This window comes from Oryctolagus cuniculus, chromosome 10 (genome assembly GCF_051225735.1).
Source record: "Oryctolagus cuniculus isolate XC-2025 breed Fujian yellow rabbit chromosome 10, ASM5122573v1, whole genome shotgun sequence".
Classification (NCBI taxonomy): domain Eukaryota; kingdom Metazoa; phylum Chordata; class Mammalia; order Lagomorpha; family Leporidae; genus Oryctolagus; species Oryctolagus cuniculus.
In genome coordinates this window covers 56,261,503-56,283,732 of record NC_142876.1, presented here as the reverse complement: position 1 = coordinate 56,283,732, position 22,230 = coordinate 56,261,503, and the positions used below count along the sequence as shown (strand labels likewise).

Sequence of the window (22,230 nt, the reverse complement as noted above, 5' to 3'; positions counted from 1 at the left end):
TTTTTATTTGAAAGGCATAGTTACAGAAAGATAGAAAGAGGGACAGAGAGAGATCTTCCATCTACTGGTTCACTCCCCACATGGCCACAATGGCCAGGGCTGGGCCAGGGGGGAGCTAGGAGCTTCATCCAGGTCTCCCACATGGATACAGGGACCCAAGCATTTGGGCCATCTTCTGCTGCTTTCCCAGGCACATTAGCAGGGAGCTGAATTGGAAGTGGAGCAGCCAAAACTTGAACTGGTGCCCGCATGGGATGCTGGTGCTGCAAGCGATGTCTTTACCTGCTGTATCAAAACACAACACCTCCCCTTCTTTTCTAATATTTACTTGTTTATTTGAAGGTAGAGTTCTAGAGAAAGAGGGAGAGACAGAGATCTTCCATCTGCTGGTTCACTCCCCAAATGGCCACAACAGCCAGGGCTAGGTCAGGCTGAAGCTCCAGGTATCTCATGTGGGTGCAGGAGACAAGTCACCTGGGCCATCTTCTGTTGCTTTCCCAGGCACATTAGCAGGGAGCTGGATGGGAAGTGGAGCAGCTAGGACTCAAACCGGTGCCCATATGGGATGTCAGCACTGGGATGTGGCTTTACCCACTATGCCACAGCGCTGGCCCCTCTTATTCTCCTTTCTATCCCTTTTTAGTCCTTAAACTTTAATAACCTAAATATGGAATTAAAATATTGTCAGAAACTGCTTTATTTTTTTAATGCAATTTTTATTTCCATGTTTGTAACTTATGTCATGTGAATCAAGGCTATTGTCTACTTCTGGTTCTTTATCCTCCCCAGAACCATTTATCCCCAAACTAACTGCAGTCTTTTATTCTATGTGACCATGATCTTCAAATTACTTCTTTGTGTCTGACTGACCACTGGGAGAAAAAGTCTTAACCCAGATCAAAATTTCTTTAGTGCCAGTTTTGCTAATTTTTGCAATGATTTGGGAAGCAACTGAAATAAGTTTGTTATTAAAAACACAAAATTAGGAGCTGGCACTGTGTTGTAGTGGGTAAAGCCACTGTCTGCAATGCCAGCATCCCATGTGGGCACTGGTTTGAGTACTGGTTGTTCTACTTCCGATCCAGCTCTCTGCCTGGGAAAGCAGCAGAAGATGGCCCAAGTCCTTGGGCCTCTGCACCTGCGTGGGAGACCTGGAAGAAGCTCCTGGCTTCAGGCCTCAGATTGGCCCAGCTCTGGCTGATGTGGCCATCTGGGGGGTGAACCAGTGGATGGAAAATTTCTCTCTCTCTCTCTCTCTGCCTCTGCTTTTCAAATACATAAATATTTTTTTATTTTTTTTTATTTTTTATTTTTTTTTATTTTTGACCGGCAGAGTGGACAGTGAGAGAGAGAGACAGAGAGAGAAAGGTCTTCCTTTGCCGTTGGTTCACCCTCCAATGGCCGCCGCTGCAGCCGGCGCACCGCGCTGATCCGATGGCAGGAGCCAGGATCCAGGTGCTTTTCCTGGTCTCCCATGGGGTGCAGGGCCCAAGCACCTGGGCCATCCTCCACTGCACTCCCTGGCCATAGCAGAGAGCTGGCCTGGAAGAGGGGCAACCGGGACAGAATCCGGCGCCCCAACCGGGACTAGAACCCGGTGTGCCGGCGCCGCAAGGTGGAGGATTAGCCTATTGAGCCACGGCGCCGGCTCATAAATATTTTTTAAAGCATAAAATTTACCATCTTAACTATTTCTGTATAGTTCAGTAGTGTTAAGTGCCTTACATAGTGCTGTGAGAGAGACCTCCAGAGCTGTTTTCTTCTTTCAAAAGCAGAACTGTACTCACCGACACCTCCTCATCTCTCCCTCCCAGCCCCTGGCAACCGCCATTCAGCTTTCTCTTAAGTACCTCAGATTAGTGGGTCCTAAATCGGTATTTGTCCTGTGACTAGCTTAATTCATTTATCCTAAAGTCCTTAAGGTTAAGCATGTGTCTGAATTCCCTCTTTAGGCTGTGTACACCACATCTTGCGTACCCACTCTGCCAGTGGACACTTTGGCTGCTCCCATCTTTGGGCTGTTGTGACTACTGCTTCTGTGAACACAGATTATACAAGTATCTCTTAGATACTCTTCGGTTATTAGTATATACCCAAGTAGAATTCCTATACTACATGATAATTCTTTTGAAAATAACTGTACCACACTTTTTTCAAAAGTGGCTGTACTGTCTTACATTCCCACCAGTTGTGCACAGGGGTTCCAATTTCTCTACATCCCCGCCCGTGCTGTGGTCTTACATTGTGACCTATAATGAGTAATGTTGAGCATCTTTTTGTGTTTATTGGCCATCACTGTATCTTCTTCAGAGAAGTATCTTCATAATCCTTTGCCCATTTTTCATTTGGGTCATTTTATTGTTGCTCAATTATAGTAGTTCTTCAAATATTCTGGATATTAAGTCCATCAGATACATTATTTGTAGTTATTTTCTCCCATTCCGTGGATTGCCTTTTCACTGTTGGAAGTCCTTTGATGCACAAGTTTTTTTGTTTGTTTGTTTGTTTTATTTTGATGAAGTTCACTTTGTTTTTCCTTTTATTGTCTGTTTTTGGTATATCACATAGGAGATGATTGCCAAATTCAGTGTCATGAAGTTTTCCTCTAAGTTGTCTTCTAGATAGCTTATAGCTGTAGCTTTACTTTTAGGCCTTTGGTTCATTTCGATTTATTTCTTATACGTGACATAAGGCAAGGGTCCGACTTGATTCTCCTGAATGTTTTCTCAACACCGTTTGTTCAAGAGACCATCCTTCCTCCACTGAATGTCACTGGCATCTTTTACAAGATCATTTGGTTTTTAGTTGTATGTGAGGGTTTACTTCTGGCCTCTACATGACTATCTTTATGCTACCATTCTACTTCTTTGATTATAAAAACCTTTGTGTAAGTTTTTTTTTTAAGGTTTATTTTTATTTTGTTCAAAAGGCAGAGTTAGGGAGAGGGGAAAAGGGAAAAAGAGAATGATGGTTTACTCTCCAAATGGGTACAACTACCCAGAAGCCAGAAGCCTGGAACTCCATCTGAGCCTCCAACATGGGTGGCAGGGGCCCAGGCCCAAGCACGTGGGTCGTCTTCCGCTGCTTTCCCAGGCACATTGACAGGAGCTGCATGGAAGTGAAGCAGCCAGGGCTCAAATGGGTGTTCACATGGGATACTGGCATTGCAGGTGGTAGCTCAATCCACTGCACAGCAAAGCTGGACTCTGCTTTAAGTTTTCAAATCAAAAGTATTACTTAAAAAAAAAAAAACTTTAAAAAGACTTAAACTTATTTAAAAGGCAAACTGACAGAGGGGCAGAAGCAAAGAAAGACTGATCTTCCATATGCTAGCTCACTCCTACAAAAGCCAGGGTTAGAATATGCTGAAGCCAGAAGCAGGAATTCCGTATGGGTCTCCTACGTGGGTGAAGGGAACTCAACTACTTGGTACCTTCGCCAGCAGCTCAGTCAGAAGCATGGAGTGGCCTGGACTCCAGTGTGGGGTGCAGGCATCCCACACAGCTGTACTACAATGTGGGGTACAGGCGTCCCACATGGGTGTACTACAATGCCCGCCCCTCACTCTTTTTCAAGATTGTTTTGACTATTTAATCACCTGAGGTTCTCTACCAATTTAAACATGGATTTTTCTATTTCTTCAAAAATGTCAGATTTTGATAGGGATTAAATATATTGATCACCTTGGGTAGTACTGACAGCTAACAATACAGTATTCTTAGAACACAGGATGTCTGTCCACTTACTGGTGTTTAATTTCTGTTAGCAATGTTTTGTAATTTCCACTGTGTGTAATTCTTTTGCCTTGTTGGTGGTTTTTTTCTTATTTATAGTATTTTTATGCTATCCTAAATGAAACTGTTTTACACTGCACATTGTTGGTGTGTAGAAATGCAATTGGTTTTTGGTGATTTGGATCTGCAGCTTTGCTGAAATCATTTATCCTAACTTTGTGGAATTTTTTGGGTTTTCTGCCCATGTTGTCTGGAAACAGGGATAATTTTACTTTTCCTTTCCAACTTGAATACATTTTTTCTTTCCTAGTTGCTCTGGTGTGGACTTCTGATGCTATGTTAAATAGAAATAGTAGAGGTGGAATTCCTTAAATGGTTCCTGACCTTAGAGGGAAACCTTTCAGTTTTTTACCACCACAATCATATTAGCTGAGGACTTTTCATACATGGCCCGTACTGTGTTGAGAGTGCCAACATGTTCCTGTGCTTGGAAGGTAGATTTTCCTAAATCCCATTACCTTTGATCTATTCATTTTGAGTATCCCCCATAGACTTAATAGCTTTGTTTGCTTCATTTTTTACAAAAAGATTTACTTATTTGAAAGGCAGAGGCAGATTGATCAATCTTTCAAGTGCTATTTCACTCTCCCAACCCCCCACAACAGCTGGGGGAACCAGGCTGAAGCCAGGAGTCAGGAGCTCCATCTGGGTCTTCCATGTGGGAGGCGGGGACTTAAGTACTTGAGCCATCGCCTGCTGCCTCCCAAGATGCAATAGCAAGACGTTGAATCAGAAGCAAAGTAGCTGGGACCCAAACAGCCCCCCAACATGGGAGGAAGGTATCCCACGCAGCAGCTTAACCCTCTGCACCACAACGCCTGCCCCCTGCTTCATTTTATTATTTATATCTTCATTTCATTTAATTTTTTAAAAAGATTTATTGATTGAATTACAAGGAGACAGAGATCTTCCATCTGCTGGTTCACTCCCCAGATGGTTGCAACTGCCAGCACTGAGCTAGGCTGAAGGCAGGAGCCAGGAGCTTCTTCTGGGTCTCCCGAAGTGTAGCAGGGGCCTGACCACCAGGCCATTAGCAGGGAGCTGGACCGAAGTGGAACAGCCGACACACAAACTGGCGCCCATATGGGATGCTGGCTTAGGGGGGCACATTCATAAAACTTGGCTAATTCCTAATGATCATCATATAATAATCTCTGAGTCCTTTTGGGTGCTAGGCTCAATCCCAAGTACCACACAGCCACCCTGAGAGATACCTTCCTTCCAGGTGAAGCCAGGGCATGGTGGAGTTAGCTTGTTGGGGGCCACACAGCTAGATAACAGTGGCCTCAGGTCCACATGCAGCCAGCGTGGCTGCAGTCTACTCTCTCTCTCTCATGCTGCCATACCGTTTGGCTTCTGGCCAAGGGTGCCGGTTTCAAGAATGCATTTCAGAGAAGACGCTAACTTCCTCAAGGTCTCTGCAGCAGGGCACATCAGGAGTGGCTCCCCCTTCATCACAGCCTGGCCCCTCCCTAGTGCAGGACATGTGAGTGGCACTTGATGTACACAGTACCTTTGTCCCATCAAGGAAACTAAGTTCTCACAGTCCTCACGGGCATGCCGTTCATGTGTCAGCTGCGTTGTCGAGGAACGCTCTGTTCTGGCCCTTCACCCACCTGCTGAAGTGACTCTGCTGATGGGCTCTGGGAATCCACATCTCAGACCAACTTCCGGTGATTCAGTTCCCACTGGTTTGAGAACCACTGTTCAGAATGTTTGGTTGGGCGCCAACCGCATGGTTGCCATGGGAACAGGCAGGGCCCTGGAGCCTGTGAGCTGTGGGTGAGGCTCCGTTGCAGCCCGAGGGAGGGGTGTGTAGCTTGTTGTGCTGCCTTCCAGGTGCCGCCAGGTTCCTCATTAAGGAGCTGTCCTATCACAACCTGGAGCTGGAGAGGAACCGCCTGGAGGAGCTGGGAGTGAAGCGCCAGTGTGTCTGGCCCTTCATCGTGGTGATGGATGACTCGTGTGTCCTGTGGAACATTCACAGTGTTCAGGAGCAGACCAGGTAGTGACACTTCCCAGCGTGGCTGCAGGTGCCCATGGAGATAGGACAACTTCGCAGAGCAACATGATTAGCCAGGAGTTTTGTAGGGATGTAGGGTTTTTTTTTTTTTTTGTTTTGTTTTTTTTAACTTAGCTATTCAATGTGCCTTTAAATGCCTGGACCATTTCTGCATCGTAGCATTGGCCAGCCGTAAGTCTGTTGTGGCACTATGATTTCTTTAAAAGATGGCTAGCATCTGACTTAGGAGACCTGGTTTTTAGCCCCAGTTTTGCTTCTCAGCTATCTGGGTGGACACGGAACGTCATTCTACATCTGTCTCAGTTCTACCACTTGTGAGATTACGGCTGGACTCAGACCAGTGTTCTCCTGCTGCACTGCCTTCCTAGGCTGTCACAGTACTGATGCAGGGTGGGCTGGGGGTTCCTGAGTAGCAGGGAATGCTAAACATTGAAGCATCCTACACCAGAAAGTCCCCCAAATTCAACAGCCCCACTGAAACACTGTGCTGGGTGATCTTTAGGTCCCTGCCAGCTCACATATTTTGATTTGAAACCAGTGATGCTTTCAACTATTCTTATTATACAGAACTGCCAGAACTGGGAAATACGCTTCCGTGTTTCTAACCTCTACTACCTCTTCAATATTCATTTGAAATATGAACTTTCTTTCTCCAACTAGGATAAGCCCCACCCCACAAAGGCGAGGCTTAAGTAAACATTCTTTTTCATTCCAGGCTAACTTAAAGAAAAGCATCTCGTATCTTCTACAGTGTAGCTAGTATACAGTAGGGTTGGCCCTTCATAAATGGTTCTTTCTTCCGCAGTCTCTAGCGACTTCTTATATCAACGAACTTTGTATTTCCTAGCCAGCCCATGGAAGCAGGAATTTCCAGTAAGAACGTATCCTTAAAGAGTGTCTTGCAGCACATTGAAGCCACACCAAAGATTGTCCACTACGCAATCCTGGGCATACAGAAGTGGAGCAGCAAGCTGACGTCCCAGAGCCTGAAGGCCCCCTTCTCTAGGTGCCACGTGCATGATTTCATCCTCCTCAACATAGACCTGACGCAGAACGTGCAGTACGACTTCAACAGGTAGGGCAGGCCTCGTGCACGCGGGGAGCCCTGATGGCTCCTCGTCGCCTTTGCCCCGCTCCAGCCTCTGTAGTAGTTTTACTACTCTGTAGTATTCTTATGTGTTGTTGAGAAGCTGAGAAACCCCTCCATGGAGAAAGGGGAGAGGGAATCGCAAGCCCCACATTGTGCCCCTTCACCACCCTTCCATTGGCCCTAGGCCCCTAGTGAACGGGGCTAGTGTGAGATGCTTAGAAAGCGCATTTGGCTGTCAAAGAACTCAGTCAAGCTGTCTCGGATCAGTGTGTGGCCCCACAACATGAAGACTAAACTCTCAGTCACCTCCTCTTAGAGCTCGGCAGGCCACCCCTTCCCCCAAATGTTAGACTGAGAGATCTGGATCGTGCAGGAAAAAGGCAACAAGCGGAGATGTGCAGGCTGGCCCCCGCCTTGCTTCCTGGGTGTGCTTGTTCCTGAAAAATCTCCGAGGACCCAGGTAGTCCTTTAGGTCGCCCCTAGAATTTGTGGCAATTAGAATAACTGCTACTTTCACTTCTCTTTTACATCTGGCCAATGCTTCATCATGTTCATGGATAGAATTTTTTAAATTTTTTTCTTTAAACACAAAACCCTATATGTATCTGAGACAAAAGTCACCTCAGGTCCTCCTTCCTTTAACAACCTAGGGTCCCGACAGGTCAGTGCTGGGCGGGCCAGTTCCTAGCGGGCGCGGCTGCTCTAGGCCCTCTCCTGACCTCTGCTGCACAGTTCTCCGCATGCGGTAGTGGCTGAGATGTGACACAGTCAGAAGAAAAAACCCACCCCTGTGGTTATGATGTAGGTACTTCTGTGAAGACGTTGACTTCAACCTGAGGACAAACAGTAGTGGCCTGCTCATCTGCCGCTTTAATAACTTCAGTCTCATGAAGAAGCATGTCCAGGTTGGCGGGCAACGGGACTTCATCATTAAACCAAAGATCATGGTAAGTTTTGCAAGCTTGAGCCCACTTTTGAAAATAAGCAGTGACTGCGTAAACATGCTTCGGTTATTAGACACTTTCCACGTGATGTGAAAGCGAATTAACACAGGGGACTTCCTAATGTCAGACTGGAAGTTTCATTTCTGTTCCTGAGGACCCAGCCAGAGCCCAACAGTGAGTTGCTAATTCAGTGAGATTACCTTTCATATTTAAGCGTCAACACTTCCATCAGAGCTTTAGTTTCAAAATGGTAAACGTTCCATTTTTATATTCTTTATATAATAATGAAAGGTTTGGTTATTTTAGCAGACTTTTTATTTTTAAATTTTTTAAGATTAATTTATTTGAAAGGCAGAGAGGGAGAGGGAGAAGGAGGAGGGAAAGGTCTTCCATCAGCTGGCTCATTCCCCAAATTGTCACAACAGCTGGGGCTGGGCCAGTTTGGAGCCAGGAGCCAGAAGCTTCTTCCAGGAGCAAATCGGTGCCCCTACGGGATGCAGGCACTGTAGACAGCAGCTTAACCTGCTATGTCGTAGCATGGGCCCCATTAGCAGACATTTTTAAATGGCTAGTAACACAGAATAAAACCTGTGCAGAGAATTTCACATCCCTCGCCTTTCTGAATAGATTATGAATTTATCATTTGCCTGGAGCTCAGAGTCTCTTTGCTTTTTTGTTTCAGATGAGAAGGATTTTTTAGATTGATTTATTTGAGCAGCAGAGTTACAGAGGGACAGACAGAGAGGTCCTCTATCCACTAATTCACTCTCCAGACGGCCGCAAAGGCCGGAGCTGGGCCAAAACAAAGCCAGAAGCTTCTTCTGGGTACAGGGGCCCAAGGACTTGGGCCATCTTCTACTGCTTTCCCAGGGCACTAGTAGGGAGCTAGATCGGAAGTGGAGCAGCCAGGACTTGAACTGGCGTCCATATCAGGTGCCAGCACCGTAGGTGGAAACCTAACCTATGCCAGCCCGAGACGAGACAGGATTTAACCCACTCACACCAGCAGTATCATAAGCAACTTCCTGTAGGACCTGACACTATTATTTGTTAAATACAGTAAAACTCTTTTACAAGCCTACTTTCCACTCTCCTGGCCCTGTGTTACTTTTGCTAAATCCTTATTGTAGTATCCCCAGAGAGGGGGGTAAAAAATCTCGACCCCAAAATGACAGATACTTGAAACAAACCTGTCCCTGCGCTGCCGTTCTTACAGTAGAACCCTCTTAGCCACCACTTCACTTTCCACATTGTCACCTGTGTCCAAAAACATGAGTATTCGTCATGACAGATTACAGACCACAGTCACGCAACTCTTAGGACAATACCTTGCTCTTATTGTTTCTATTTCATAATTAGCTGTTAATCTCTTCTGTGCCTAATTTGTAAATTAAACAAATCAATATACACTGGGATTAGTACTACCCATGGTTCAGGGAGCCACGTGGAGTCTTGGAACACATCCCCCGTGCAGAAGGGGGGATGGCTGTGATTCAGTCCAGTGTTTTCTTGGGCCTTTCGTTCAATGAGGGACGCGTTTCCAGTGATCGTCTTGACTCATTCTAGGTGTCGGAGAGCCTAGCACCCATCTTGCCCCTTCAGTACGTCTGTGCTCCCGACAGTGAACACACGCTGCTGGCAGCCCCTGCACAGTTTCTCCTGGAGAAGTTCCTTCAGCATGCGTCCTATAAACTCTTCCCCAAAGCCATCCGTAACTTCAAGAGTCCCGTGCTGGCCATCGACTGCTACCTTAACATCGGGCAGGAGGTGAGGTGCTGGTGGTGTGGGGGGTGGGCGTGGGCGTACAGCTAGTACTTAACCTTCCCCATCCAGCCACTTTGGGCTCTGTTGCTTTGTCATTTAAATGGTGTCCAAAAGGAGCCTGGGACACACTTACCCGAGGGCTACACAAGCTGTGACGGCACGTGCCCCTGCCCAGACCTGCGCCACCTCTACAAAAGGAGCCCATGGGCATTCCGGCTTAGCTCAGAGGTCAGCTCTTGAGAGGCCGACCCTGACGACCTGGGGCAGAAAAGCAGTTGCTTGCTCCCACTTGTCTTACCACACACCAGACCATGCAGGAATTATCCAGACTGCCTGTCAAAGGCCACAGTTCTTGACAGCTGAGGAACTCAACGGTTACTGAACAAATAAATGTGTCCCACTAGAGATCTTTATAGCTGCCATTTCTCAACCTCACTTCTGAGGTCTTCTGTTCTTTAACAGGTTTTTTTTTTTTTGGGCAGGCAGAATTAGACAGTGAGAGAGACAGAGAGAAAGGTCTTCCTTCTGTTGGTTTACCCCCCAAACCCCAAATGGCTGCTATGGCCAGCACACCGCGCCAATCTGAAGCCAGGAGCCAAGTGCTTCCTCCTAGTCTCCCATGCGGGTGCAGGGCCCAAGGACCTGGGCCATCCTCCATTGCCTTCCCGGGCCACAGCAGAGAGCTGGACTGGAAGAGGAGCAACTGGGACAGAATCCAGCGCCCCAACTGGAACTAGAACCCGGGGTGCCGGTGCTGCAGGCAGAGGATTAGCCTAGTGAGCTGCAGCGCCAGCCCTAGTTTTTTCTTTAGTTGCCACTTGTACCTCCAGGCTTCCTCCACTAAGCTTTCCCTTAGTATTCTTTTTAAAAGCAGTATTCTACTTCATTCATCCATGCAATATATCCTTGCAATGAGATTTTTAAAATAAGGAAGAGGTATAATGAAGGCACTTCAAAAAGCTCATGGAAAATGGAATAAAAATGAGTTTTAGTATAAAAAGTTTTAAAATCCATGCACAGTGTTTTCATAATGCACATTTTCCATGAGTTTTTTGATGACTCCATATAAAATCACCTGTAACAGGAACATAGCACCTGGGTGTACTACACTTCCTTCCAGGGTTTTGTCTTTGTATATATTGATGAACATATACTCTTAACACGGAAATCTGTTAAGTTTCCAAATTGAATACAGTGTAAACATTTTACATTGTCCTTTTTATGATGTTTCAACAGTGTACACTATGGGTTGGTCCATGAATGGTGGAATTTGGGAGGTACACGGAACCTTAAAGCCAAGCAGATGCCAACCCTTTTATGTTATCCATGTAGATTATGCACCTAACCCAGGCCTCCATTTCCCCTACTCTAGAGTCCAGGGCTCCAAGCATTAAACAATCTCACTATTAATGCTAACAGCATTTATTGAATACTTACAAAGTGGTTTATGTTAATTATTTAATCCACAAAATAGCCCTACGAAACAGGTACTTCTTCAGAAAACTGAAGGAAACTGCGGTTTCTTATGGCTACCAAATGGGAGAACTCACCCAGACTGGCCCACACATGTGGCCATCGCCCCACCCCCCTTTTAAAACTTAAAAGAGGCACAGAGAGAATATGCTCTCATTTGCTGGTTTGCACCCTAAATACCAGCAATAGCTGGGGCTGGGCCAAGGGAGCTCTCTACCTTGAGTGTCAGAAACTCAATGACTTGAGCCATTACTGCTGCCTCCCAGGGTCTGCAGTAGCAGGAAATCAGTCAGGAGCCAGAGCTGAGACTCACACCCACGTGCTCTGATCTGGAACACAAGAATCTTAATCAGCATTTTTTTAAAATGTTTTTTATTAATATAGAGAACAGATATTTATTTCATAGGTACAGTTCTAAGATAATCATACTTCCCTCTCTCCCCATCCTTCTCTCAAACCCCTCCTTCTTTAATTTTTGCAAAAACATAATTTAATTGGCATCTTAACCACTAGCCCAAACTCCTGCTCCCCCATCATTCTCCCTCCCCACAATTTTATTCATGTCCCTGTAATTTTTGTAAAGTTATCTTCTATATTGGAAGCCATACAAAGCTAAAAGCCTTAATTCATAATTGATACAATTGAAAAGCATATCTAAATGAAAAGCTGATTGCAAATATAGTTCTTTAATATAAACCTATCATCTTTCTTAAATATGCCTTTTTGTGGAAAATCGATTTTTATTATATAGACTCTTAGATGGAAGGGTTTTTTGTTGTTGTTTCTTAGTAGCAATTTATCTAACCACAGTTCTTTATTAGTGAGAAATAAGCTTTAGAAACAGCTAAAGGGGCTTTAGAAATAAGCTCAAGTGGGTTAAGCCGCTGCCTGTGATACCTGCATCCTATATGGGTGCTGGTTCGAGTCCTGACTGCTCTGCTTCCTATCTGGTTCCCTGCTAATGACCTGGGAAGGCAGCAGAAGATGGCCCAAGTGCTTAGGCCTCCGCCACCCACATTGGAGACCCGGGTAAAGGTCCTGTTCTCGACTTCGGCCTGGCTCAGCCCCAGCCTTGCGACCATTTAGGGCGTGAACTAGTGGATGGCAGCTCACTCTCTTGCTCTCAGTCTCACTCTCTCACTGTGCCGTTCAAATAGTATATCAAAATTTAAAAAAGAAAACAAAAAACGAAAGCTGGGCACGTAAAATAAGGGGTACAAACCTCAGATAACCAACCCACTTACACTAACACTAAGATACATTAATCTCCCTGCCCTTAGCCTGAAGTGAGGAGGGGGATCCTGCCTCATCCAGCTGGGGTGCAGATGTCCCGCTGGCTTCCGGTGCTCACACGATTCTGCTTGCTGTTTGCAGGTGGCCGTGTGCTACGTCAGCTCCAGACCCCACTCCAGCAACGTCAACTGTGAAGGGGTGTTTTTCAGTGGACTCCTCTTGTACCTCTGTGACTCTTTTGTAGGTGCTGATCTTCTTAAGAAATTTAAGTTTCTAAAAGGTAAGTCATATTTAGAATCTTGTGAATGCTACCAGTTCCCACTACACAAAATATAGGGGTAAAAGATACCTTTTTGAAAAGCATTTTAACATTGTTTTGCTGATAATTTGAATACCTTGATTTTAAACCAAGGCTACTGCTATCTTAAGTCCAGCTGAACAGCCAGATTTGTGACCATATTAAATAGGGTTCTGCCATTATAATGTAGCTTTATATCAGGTTAATGAGTCTACCAGTACATGTACACATGGCTAGTACACACTCTGTAATAATCCAAATGTGCTGCCTGAGTCAGAAATCAATAGCAGTGTGTCTAATTGCATCCCCAGATAGAAACTCTATTATTCTGGTACAGAAACAGATGTTGCTTTAGTAGGCATGTGCCAGAGAAAGAGCTAATTTGCCTGGTAACAAACTGCATCATTAAGCTCCTGAAATCATCCTCACAGGGTGACCTTTGAGGTAAGCAGAAAAAAGTGAGGTCAAGACTGTCACGTGCAGCGTGAGAACACAGAGCTGTGCGGCTGTTTCTGTGCTGGGGCTACTGACGGGAGGCGGGCAGAGCCAGGGATGCCACGATGCATCCTAAAAGGCACAGGAGAGGCACTCTGGTGCCCTCACAAGGAATTCTCCAGTCCAGCAGTGTCGAGATAACCGCATCCCAGAGAAAACACCAAGAAACCTAGAAACATGTACGTGTTTTAACATTGGTTACCACAGGGGCAGGGGATCCTGTTTTGGGGAGACTTCCCACTTTACATCCTTCTAAGCCTTTGCATTTCTGAAACCACTTATTCAACATAAATTAAACTGAACAGTTGAGTTCCTTACCTGTATGTTGGTCCTCAGATGTTAACGTTAGCGCAGAAACGCAATTAGAAGTGGTAAAGCTCGTTAGAAATTCAGCCCCTGAGCCTGAGACGCATTTCTGCCTCCCCCCCTCCCCCCAAGGTGCTACGCTGTGCGTCATCTGCCAGGATAGAAGCTCCTTACGTCAGACAATTGTTCGCTTAGAGCTGGAGGACGAGTGGCAGTTTCGCCTGAGGGACGAGTTTCAGACTGCGAACAGCAGTGACGACAAACCTCTCTTCTTTCTTACTGGACGCCACGTATGAGCTTTTGGAGAGACCGAAAACAGCAATGGGATGCCTAGGTGGGGAGGGACAGAAACACTGGGCATTTTTTTTTCTTTAAAGTACAATCACTGTGGAGCGAAGTGCAACATACGTGTCTATTCTCCAAAGAACTCCCCAAAGCCGCCCCAGGTCTTTGGGGACATCACTCTTCTTCAGTTCTACTTACAGGACCTTAAACTTGGGTTAACTCCACCCTAGGCAGTTATTCAGTTCCTTAAGAAGTGGTCTGCCCGTGGGATCCCGAGGATTCACTTTGGAGAACAAACAGAGCTGGCATTTTTTTTTTCTACTACACTGTGTTACGGGAAACGGACTCTGCGCACGAGCTAGCTTGAATGTGACAAGAGACTCACACTGTTGGTGTGGAATTCATTGAAGATTAACGTTCGAGGCCTGAACCCTCGGTTTCTCTTCAGATCTGTACTACGGTACAGTATTACTCAGGGGTCTGAATGATAGAATGTAGAAGATATTTGTATTTAAAAAAGTAGCTTTGTCTTTCTCTGTGCAGTGTTAGTTTAAGATTTATAATCTTATACGTATTGAAACTTTTGGCAAATTTCCACAGGAGTTTAAAGTTTACTATTTAAACTGAACAAGCAAATTGGTAAATGCAGAGCAGGCATTGTGTGCGTGCATTTATGTGGCTTCTCCTGACTTAAGTCCTTTGCTTTTCCCATTCTTTAAAATGTTGCTAGTCTTTAAGCACCCCATGTCTATGACAACATGGAACAGTGAATAACCTTAGGCCAGATTTGTGACCATATTAAATAGGTTTTCGCCACTCTGAATGTTAGAAAGGAACATTAAGAATACATTTAGTTGATTTAGTTGAGCCAGTTCAGAAGCTTTCAACAGTTAACCTGCACCCACGCTGTTTTGGTTGGAATTAAGCAGTTGGTACCAGCAAAGCTCAAGGCAGGCTAAGGTTCTGTTGTGGAATAGAACTAGTTCATTTCCTTTCAGAGACTCAAGCAAAGTTTCCTTTAAAGGACACTGAGTATCAGCGGCCTTACACTGACAACACAGAAACTGCTGTAAAGGGAAATAGAGCCATAGAGAGAGAACTGTTTTACTTAACCCCACCAGTGACTCTTGTACGGGGAGTCAGGAAGATTCCATGAAGGCTTTTTGACTCACAGAAACCAGCAGATGTCTCCAAATATTTGTTTCTACAGATTTCACACCAAATATCGTAACCAAAAAGATTTTTAGAGAATGTTCTAGAACTAAGTCTACTTTAATTATGCCCATTCTCATCATTATACAATCTCTTGAGATTTTCTCAGCCCATCAGTATCACTTTATCTTCCACTTAAAAGGACCATTTTCACTGGCATTGATCTTGTCACCTACACGAATGAAAGGTGTCCACTGAGCCTGCATTTACGTAAAACAAAGAGTGTTACCTGACCAGCTTCATGGTCCTGTGCTAACAAAGGGTTTACAGTTAATGGAGATGGAGTATACTGGAGTGAGAATGATTCTGGAGATCTACTTACGATGCTTTAAATGTATTCTGAAACGAACAATTTCTTTTAACCCCATTTTTAACTGTCCTTTAGAGGACCTGCCTTTTAAATACTCCTTAATTTTAGAATCTTGTGATGAAGAGGTACGTTTTGAAGCATCTTGGTTTAGATATGAATGTATTTCACTTGATCCTGTTTTACTGAAAGGGCCTAATGCAGACGCTATCAAGAAACCCACTGTTTGTGCAATATTCCAGTAATATTTACTTTATAGGGCAAATAAAATACTTGAAATAATTCTAAAACAGCTGTACCCGGGGCAGATGGCCTCTCAGGGTTTCTTCTGGCTTTTTATGACTTCATAGTCTAAAGAACTTTTCTTTTTAAAGTAGTTATTTTTAATTCAAGTACTCCATTTAACTTTGTGGAAGAGAAATGCCAGAATAAAGCCAAAGGACCATCACCTCAGTGAAGCAGAAACTGAATTGACTTGCTTATTCTCTTCAAAGCATATCTTAGTAAAGTGTGGATTTTTAAAAATCACCTTATCAGTATAATTCTTTAGAGCTAAAGTATAGTTCTGTAGAGAACGTTGGGTCCTTCTTCAAGGATCAACTTGCACAAGTCCAGGGCACCATGACTTGTTAATATGTACCTTGGTGTGTGTTGTTTTAAGCTTTCCATCCCTTAGAATGCTTAATGTGGGGTGAGTGGATGCACTAGGCCTACACATTAACCTGACTGTAGTCCTGCTGAAGCTTGGCGCCTATCAGTTCATACAGGTGAATGCTGAATGTAAACTAAAAATTTGAATTGTTGGAGGCAGTTTTTTTTTTGGCTGTAATTTATGCAATTGCTTTTTGTGATTTTTAGGAAAGGGGGCACCTGTGTTATTACTGTAAACTTTTCTTAACCAAAATTTGGTGAATTTCACTAGTCTACCTCACAATTTGTTTGATTCTAAATTGTCTTAAGTTGTGTCCATAGTATGTTCTTGTCCTTTCATGTAATTTGGTGAATGTATTAAAGTTTCTCCTACCCCTCCCACCTCACAAAAAGCTTGTTTGAACTAATGTTCTGGTAAGCTAAAAACGGAAATGAGCTCACTGATTTTGGCAATGTCCAGAAAGGCTGAAGTCCCCACATCAAAGGACGGGTGATTCTTAAGATTGTGCTATTCTAGCAGAACAGTCCAAGAAGTGCTAATAAACATTGGTTACACGTCAATCTGTACCTTATACACATAACCTACAGACCCACTGGCAGACTTCCATACAAAGAGATGTTAGAAATATTCGTGGTATACCCCAAATCTTTAATAGATGGCAACCCTGCTCACTTTGGTGTCCTTCTCAGTCCTGTCAACATAACTGGATTGCTGCAAGTATGAAATGAGGCATTCAACTTCACCTGATTTTACCAGCTGTTAAGAAATAACTTATTATCCCAGAAAAATGCCTTTCAGCTCTATTGTGTAAAGAGTAGTAAACCGGGCAGGCGCTGTGGCACGGCGGGTTAAGCCATGGTCTGAGACACCAGCATCCCATAAGAGTGCTGATTCAAATCCCCGCTGCTTCACTCTTGCTAATGGTTCAATTCCCTGCTAAAGCAACTGAGAAAGCAGCAGATGATGGCCTGAGACCCGGATGGAGTTCTGGGCTCCTGGCTTCAGCCTGGACCGGTCCTGGCTACTGCAGCCACTTGGAGAGTGACCCAGCAGATTGAAGATCTCTAATTCTGTCCTTCAAATAAATAAGACTTTAAAGATGAGTAAATGTTTAAAGTAGAATTTGACGGAAAACCCACTAAAACACTTCTGTAGGATAAAGGCCCCTGGGTGCACTCAGGAGGGCAGCGTGTTGATGATGCCAGTGTTCCAGTGCCCTCAAATACCAGCACCTGTGAGACTGAGTGCTGCCCCTTCATAATAACCACCTGGGCCCTACATGTGTGCCCAGTCTTCTCCTTAGACACGGAAACTGGCCCCAAGCCTTCCTGGTGGCTAGAATACCGTTAGGATACTGAAACCCTAACCTCACCAAAAACACCAGCACTCTGGATGATAGGCTTCTAAGGCTACTCACTGTTCTCTGAACTGCCAAGTCCCAAGTCTTCAAATCCATCTACTTCAGTGACTGTGACAACAGAAGGAATAAGAAAGCAAAAGCAAGGCCACTGGGTTGTTTTCTGACCACTTCATCCCATCAACAGTTCAATGTGCTTGATTTTGAAGAGGGTGTGAGGTTGGACGGTTGCTGTAGACACGAATCACCCTCCCTTCTGCCAGAAGACTCATGAGAAAGACATGTAGGTCTGCAGTCGCCACCTAGGAAAGCAGCAGCCACCACGGCCCTGGGAAACACGGCTGACAGGAGCACGGCTGTGCTCTCCGGAAGGGGGCAGAAGGCGACAGCCTCGCAAGAACTGGGCGAGCAGCTCCCCAGCAGCGCTGCCTCAGGGCTGCTGCACACACCACCTTCACGCTTCCGCCTTATACACTGGTAAGATCTTTCTGTAACTCCTGATAAACTAAAACCACCGTGTGCCCATGCAGGTAAGGTGACAGCCCATACACATCTTATGGTTCCTATTAATGTCTACATAGTAGACACTGAAGAAAAAGGTCAGCAACTGAGAGCCCACGAAGAAAATAACGGTGTATAGGCAGCGTTGTGTCATCGGCAATCGCCACCCCACCCACTCTGAGCCCCCCCCCCCCGCCCCGCCATCAGCGTGTACTCACCGCGCCCACTGCTGCCGCCAGACCTGCTCTCCGCCACATGGATTCTCTTCAGTCTTCAGTTACAGTACGGCAGTGCCGGCTGCGGTCTGATTCTTGAAACTCCTCTCATGGTTTCTACCACTGTCTCCTCTTTGCTCTCGCCTTCTCAGGTACTCTTCTTCTGCAACCCTTAACTGACAGCATTCCACAACTGTCTCGTGACCTTCTCACTTTCCAAACCCCTGTGTGATCTCTACGAAACCTCACTCTTACTTGCTCAGTCCACACTTCTGTCAAGCTCTAGCCTCACAGGTGCCAGTGTGCACTAGCTGGGTACCTCCACCATGAGATTCCATCACCACCTTAAAGTCTTCTCCAAACCTCAGTCCATCTTTCACCATGGAATCCTCCCAGTTCTCCTGCATTCCCACCTCAGTCCATTCATCTACTCAATCTCTCAAACTAAAATTCTCACTCACCCTAGATTCTCCCCCATGATCCGATCATTAGGTTATAAACCCCTATCAGTTCTTCAGTCTTATGTTCCCACTGTGTGTGTCTCATCATCTTCATATCACAGCTGTAGCCCAGCATGTCAGCACTTCACACACAAACTGCTACAACAAGTTTCTTAATTACTTTCTATGTGCCTAGTACTCACTTGTAAAACCTACTTCACAGGGTTGTCGTAACTAAGTAAAAGAATGCAGCACTAAAGACAATATCTGAAAGACAGCAAATACTCAACTGTCAAGTATTACTAATTAAACTATTCTTAGAGAAATACCTAAATTTAAAAAATTTGAGGGGGCTGTGTCTTCAATATAAACATGAAAGTAAACTATATTCCCATAATAGTTAACATTTCAATGTATCATTTCTAAGGACACCCCTACCTCTCCTTGAAACCACCAGGTTTGGTCAAAGTAGTGCACCTTGGCTTACATGGAAACCAGATTAGGAAGTTACCATGTCTACCTGGGGTAGGGAATGTCCCATCTGTGAACCACATAAGGCCCATGAAATCATTTGGTCTGCCCCTAAACTGCAGGTGGGACTGGAAATTCAATAAATCTATAGCAGGCTAATTTTTTAAAGCTGATAACTTTGTATGGCCCACAACTGATGTTATTATAAATATCCAAATGGTAAGTGGCAGAAAAAAGGTCCCCAAGTCTAGTATACCCTAAAACCCCATTCTGTTAAAAAAAAATGCTGATTAACAAAAATGCAGGCAACTCATGGGAGAGCTGGAAGAGTCTCAAGCCCAAAGGAAAATGGAAATGTCAAAAGCCAGACCATCATGATGAGCCAGAAGGAAATATTTACAGTGCTTTACCATTCTCATAAAAGGAGTACTGAGTCTTCTACTACTCTATAAATAATAACAGCACAAATCTATAAGGAACAGAATATACATCTATTAACAAAGCCCTAAATTTTAGCTAGCTTTCAATGTGGATATGATCATTTTAGCCAATAAAAATAAGCTGAACTATAGTAGGACTTTATTATTGGGCTATAGCCCTTTATTTCTTTGAGATCAGAGAAGTACCAAGTTACTAAAATAACCAAAAGATTTTCCCTTTTAGAGATAATGTTCAACCAATTTGCTGCTTATAAAATGATCTTTTGGCAAGATGGGGGAAAACTGCTTTTAAGTCTGTTTCAATCATATTCCAAGGTAGTAAACTGAAAAAAGTCCTTGGGGAAGCACAAATGACAACACACCATTATCTGAATACATTTATCACTTAGAAAAAGCTGTCAAGTATTTTATTATTTTATTCTACATTATATACAGTTCATAAAAGGCCACAGCAGTTTTTCAACATATAAACCCTTTAAAAGTAGAGGGCACTATGAAGGATAGACAAGTATGAAATGAAGTCCAGTAATGAGGGCATATACTCAGTGCAGTATTTCTGAGGAATAACAAAGCAGATACCGAGTCATCCGTATTTACTTGTAATTAGTCCACTGGTTTTTATAAACCTCTTTGAAATTTGTTAGGCTAAATGTGCCAAGTTGCCATGTTAAAAAAAAAAAAAAAAAGTAACTAGAATGAAAGAATAATAAACTCAGAGGGTACCCTTCATAATCCTCGTCAGTCCCAGGTCTCTAGGAGAGGGAGCCTCAACTCTACCACCTTCCACTTCTTCCTGACATCAAGGGAGGAAAAGCTCTGTACTGTAAATTCTTCCTGCTTATTTAGAGCTTTTCCTTTCTGAAAGAGTCTCTTAAAAGTAAATTTCAGGACTTCTACAAATTACTTTCAAATTCCTCAACACATAATATTGTACCCTCCTTGAATAATGACTTGAAAACATTGGTTTTCACTCCAAAAATACAATCTTTAAACTTATAACTGGTATCAGCAGATCAATATAAAAAAATACAGTACCAAGCTACACTGGTATATTTCCATGTTAAGAACTTCAAGATATACTTATCACTGAGACCAAAGTCCTTGCGTTAGTTTTCAGTCCATTATGAACAATTATCTGCTGCATGTAAACATGTCTAAATAACTATAGATAAAATACATCCATCATAAACTTCTGTAAAAGATAATAAAATATCTTCTTTAAAAAACAAAACAATAAGCTATTACTGCATTTTTCCAATTTTATGAAAATGGAACAACCACATGGTTGTTGCCAGTCCTGAGTTCATTGTAATAAAAATGGCCCTAGTTCCTGGTTAAAGTCAGCAACCAATCCATTCTCTTCGACTTCTTCTAGTACTGCAGGCAAGAACTTATTTTAGGTGGTATTCTGTCCATTAATAAAATTATATACCAGAAACTGGCCAGTGCCACAGTACTGGGTCGCAAACAGTTTTCCATCAGGAGTGGGATCTGAGAAAGCAATTTCTTCTTTACTCAGATACGAGCCATATATAAAGTTACTCCTATTTAAAAAAAGGGGGGGGGGAATAGAAAGAATATTATTAAATCATTAAAATTAGAAAAATAACTTCATCTAAAATATTATCAATAAAGGTAAAAAAAATTTATATATAAAAGCAACAATGTAAAACATTTACCTAAAATTTTTTCATGATAAAAATACTCAAGGTCAAAGAACTTCCTCAACCTAACCAAGGATGTCAAAGAACATAGTGGTAAAGACTGAAAACTGTTCCTTGAAGATCAGGAACAAGACAAGGCTGCTCTTGCCTCTTCTATCCAATACAGGACTGGAGGTTCTATTCAGGACAATTAGATGAAGCAAAAAGGGATAGGACCTTTGGCCTAATGGTAAAGATGCAACTTGGGACACCTGCATCCCACACTGAAATGCCTGAGATCAAGTCCCGGCTCTGCCCCCAATTCCAGCTCCCTGCTAATCGGCAGCAGGTGATGGCTCAACTGGCAATGTCCCTGTCACCCATATGGGAGGGACTTGGTATTTCTATATATCTGAAACCATCTGAATATAAAAGTTAGAAAAAACTCCACTTACAGTAGCATAAAAAATTAAAAAAAATCATTCAGGAATAAATTTAACAAAAGTATAAGACTTGTAAACTACAAATTATAAAACACTGTTTTGAGTCTAGCACTGTGGTACAAGCTGACTGGTATCCCACATCGGAGCACCCGTTGGGAGTCCCAACTGCTCCACTTCTGATCCAGCTCCCTGCTTATGTGCCTGGGAAAGCAGCAGAAGATGGCCTAACTAGTTAGGCCCCTGCTACCCATGTGAGAAACCTGGATGAAGCTTCAGGCTTCTGGCTTTGGCCTGCCCTGGCCTAGCAACAGCTGTTGAAACCATTTAGAGCATGAACCAGCCTATGGAAGATCTCTGTCTCTCCTCTTTCCCCCCTGCAAATAAATAAACCTTTTTGGGGGGAAAAATGTTGAAATTAAAGCTCTAATAGAAATACATCCCAAGTTTATGGCTTAAGAAACTTAATATCGTTAAAACGGCATGACCCTACATTGATCTACAACTGGCCTCCTTGCAGAAATTGCCAAGCTAATCCTCAAATTAATGTGGAAATACATGGGATGAATAGTCAAAAAAAATCTTTTAAAAAGAGGAAACAACAAAATTGGAAAAATCACAATTCACAATTTCCCATTTCAAAACATGCTACCCATAGCTATAGTACTAACAATTGTGTAGTACTACACAGACTAGTGGAATATGACTGAGAGTCTAGATATAAAACTGGCTGGCGCCACAGCTTAATAGGCTAATCCTCCGCCTGTGGCGCCGGCACACCGGGTTCTAGGCCCGGTCAGGGCGCCGGATTCTGTCCCAGTTGCCCCTCTTCCAGGCCAGCTCTCTG

General features: G+C 43.8%; 2 protein-coding genes across 23 annotated transcripts in view; one reads left to right on the top strand and one right to left on the bottom strand.

Annotated features, from left to right (window-relative positions):
* GREB1L (GREB1 like retinoic acid receptor coactivator) overlaps positions 1-16,267 on the top strand; it is a 285,560-nt gene extending 269,293 nt beyond the window's left edge. For all 9 annotated transcript variants that reach the window (XR_016214605.1, XM_051852064.3, XM_089305847.1 and 6 more), the window contains 6 exons: positions 5,634-5,799; positions 6,665-6,892; positions 7,713-7,854; positions 9,418-9,618; positions 12,463-12,601; positions 13,553-16,267. Coding sequence is in view for 8 of the 9 variants with exons in the window: in XM_051852064.3 (XP_051708024.1) it covers positions 5,634-5,799; positions 6,665-6,892; positions 7,713-7,854; positions 9,418-9,618; positions 12,463-12,601; positions 13,553-13,716 (1,040 nt within the window). In the remaining variant the exon portion in view is untranslated. The remainder of the gene's footprint in view (positions 1-5,633; positions 5,800-6,664; positions 6,893-7,712; positions 7,855-9,417; positions 9,619-12,462; positions 12,602-13,552) is intronic.
* Positions 16,268-19,673: 3,406 nt separating this feature from the next.
* The window catches only part of ESCO1 (establishment of sister chromatid cohesion N-acetyltransferase 1), a 67,941-nt gene continuing 65,384 nt past the window's right edge, over positions 19,674-22,230 (bottom strand). For all 14 annotated transcript variants that reach the window (XR_016214610.1, XR_016214608.1, XR_011379405.2 and 11 more), the window contains one exon: positions 19,674-20,844. Coding sequence is in view for 6 of the 14 variants with exons in the window: in XM_051852066.3 (XP_051708026.3) it covers positions 20,697-20,844 (148 nt within the window). In the remaining 8 variants the exon portion in view is untranslated. The remainder of the gene's footprint in view (positions 20,845-22,230) is intronic.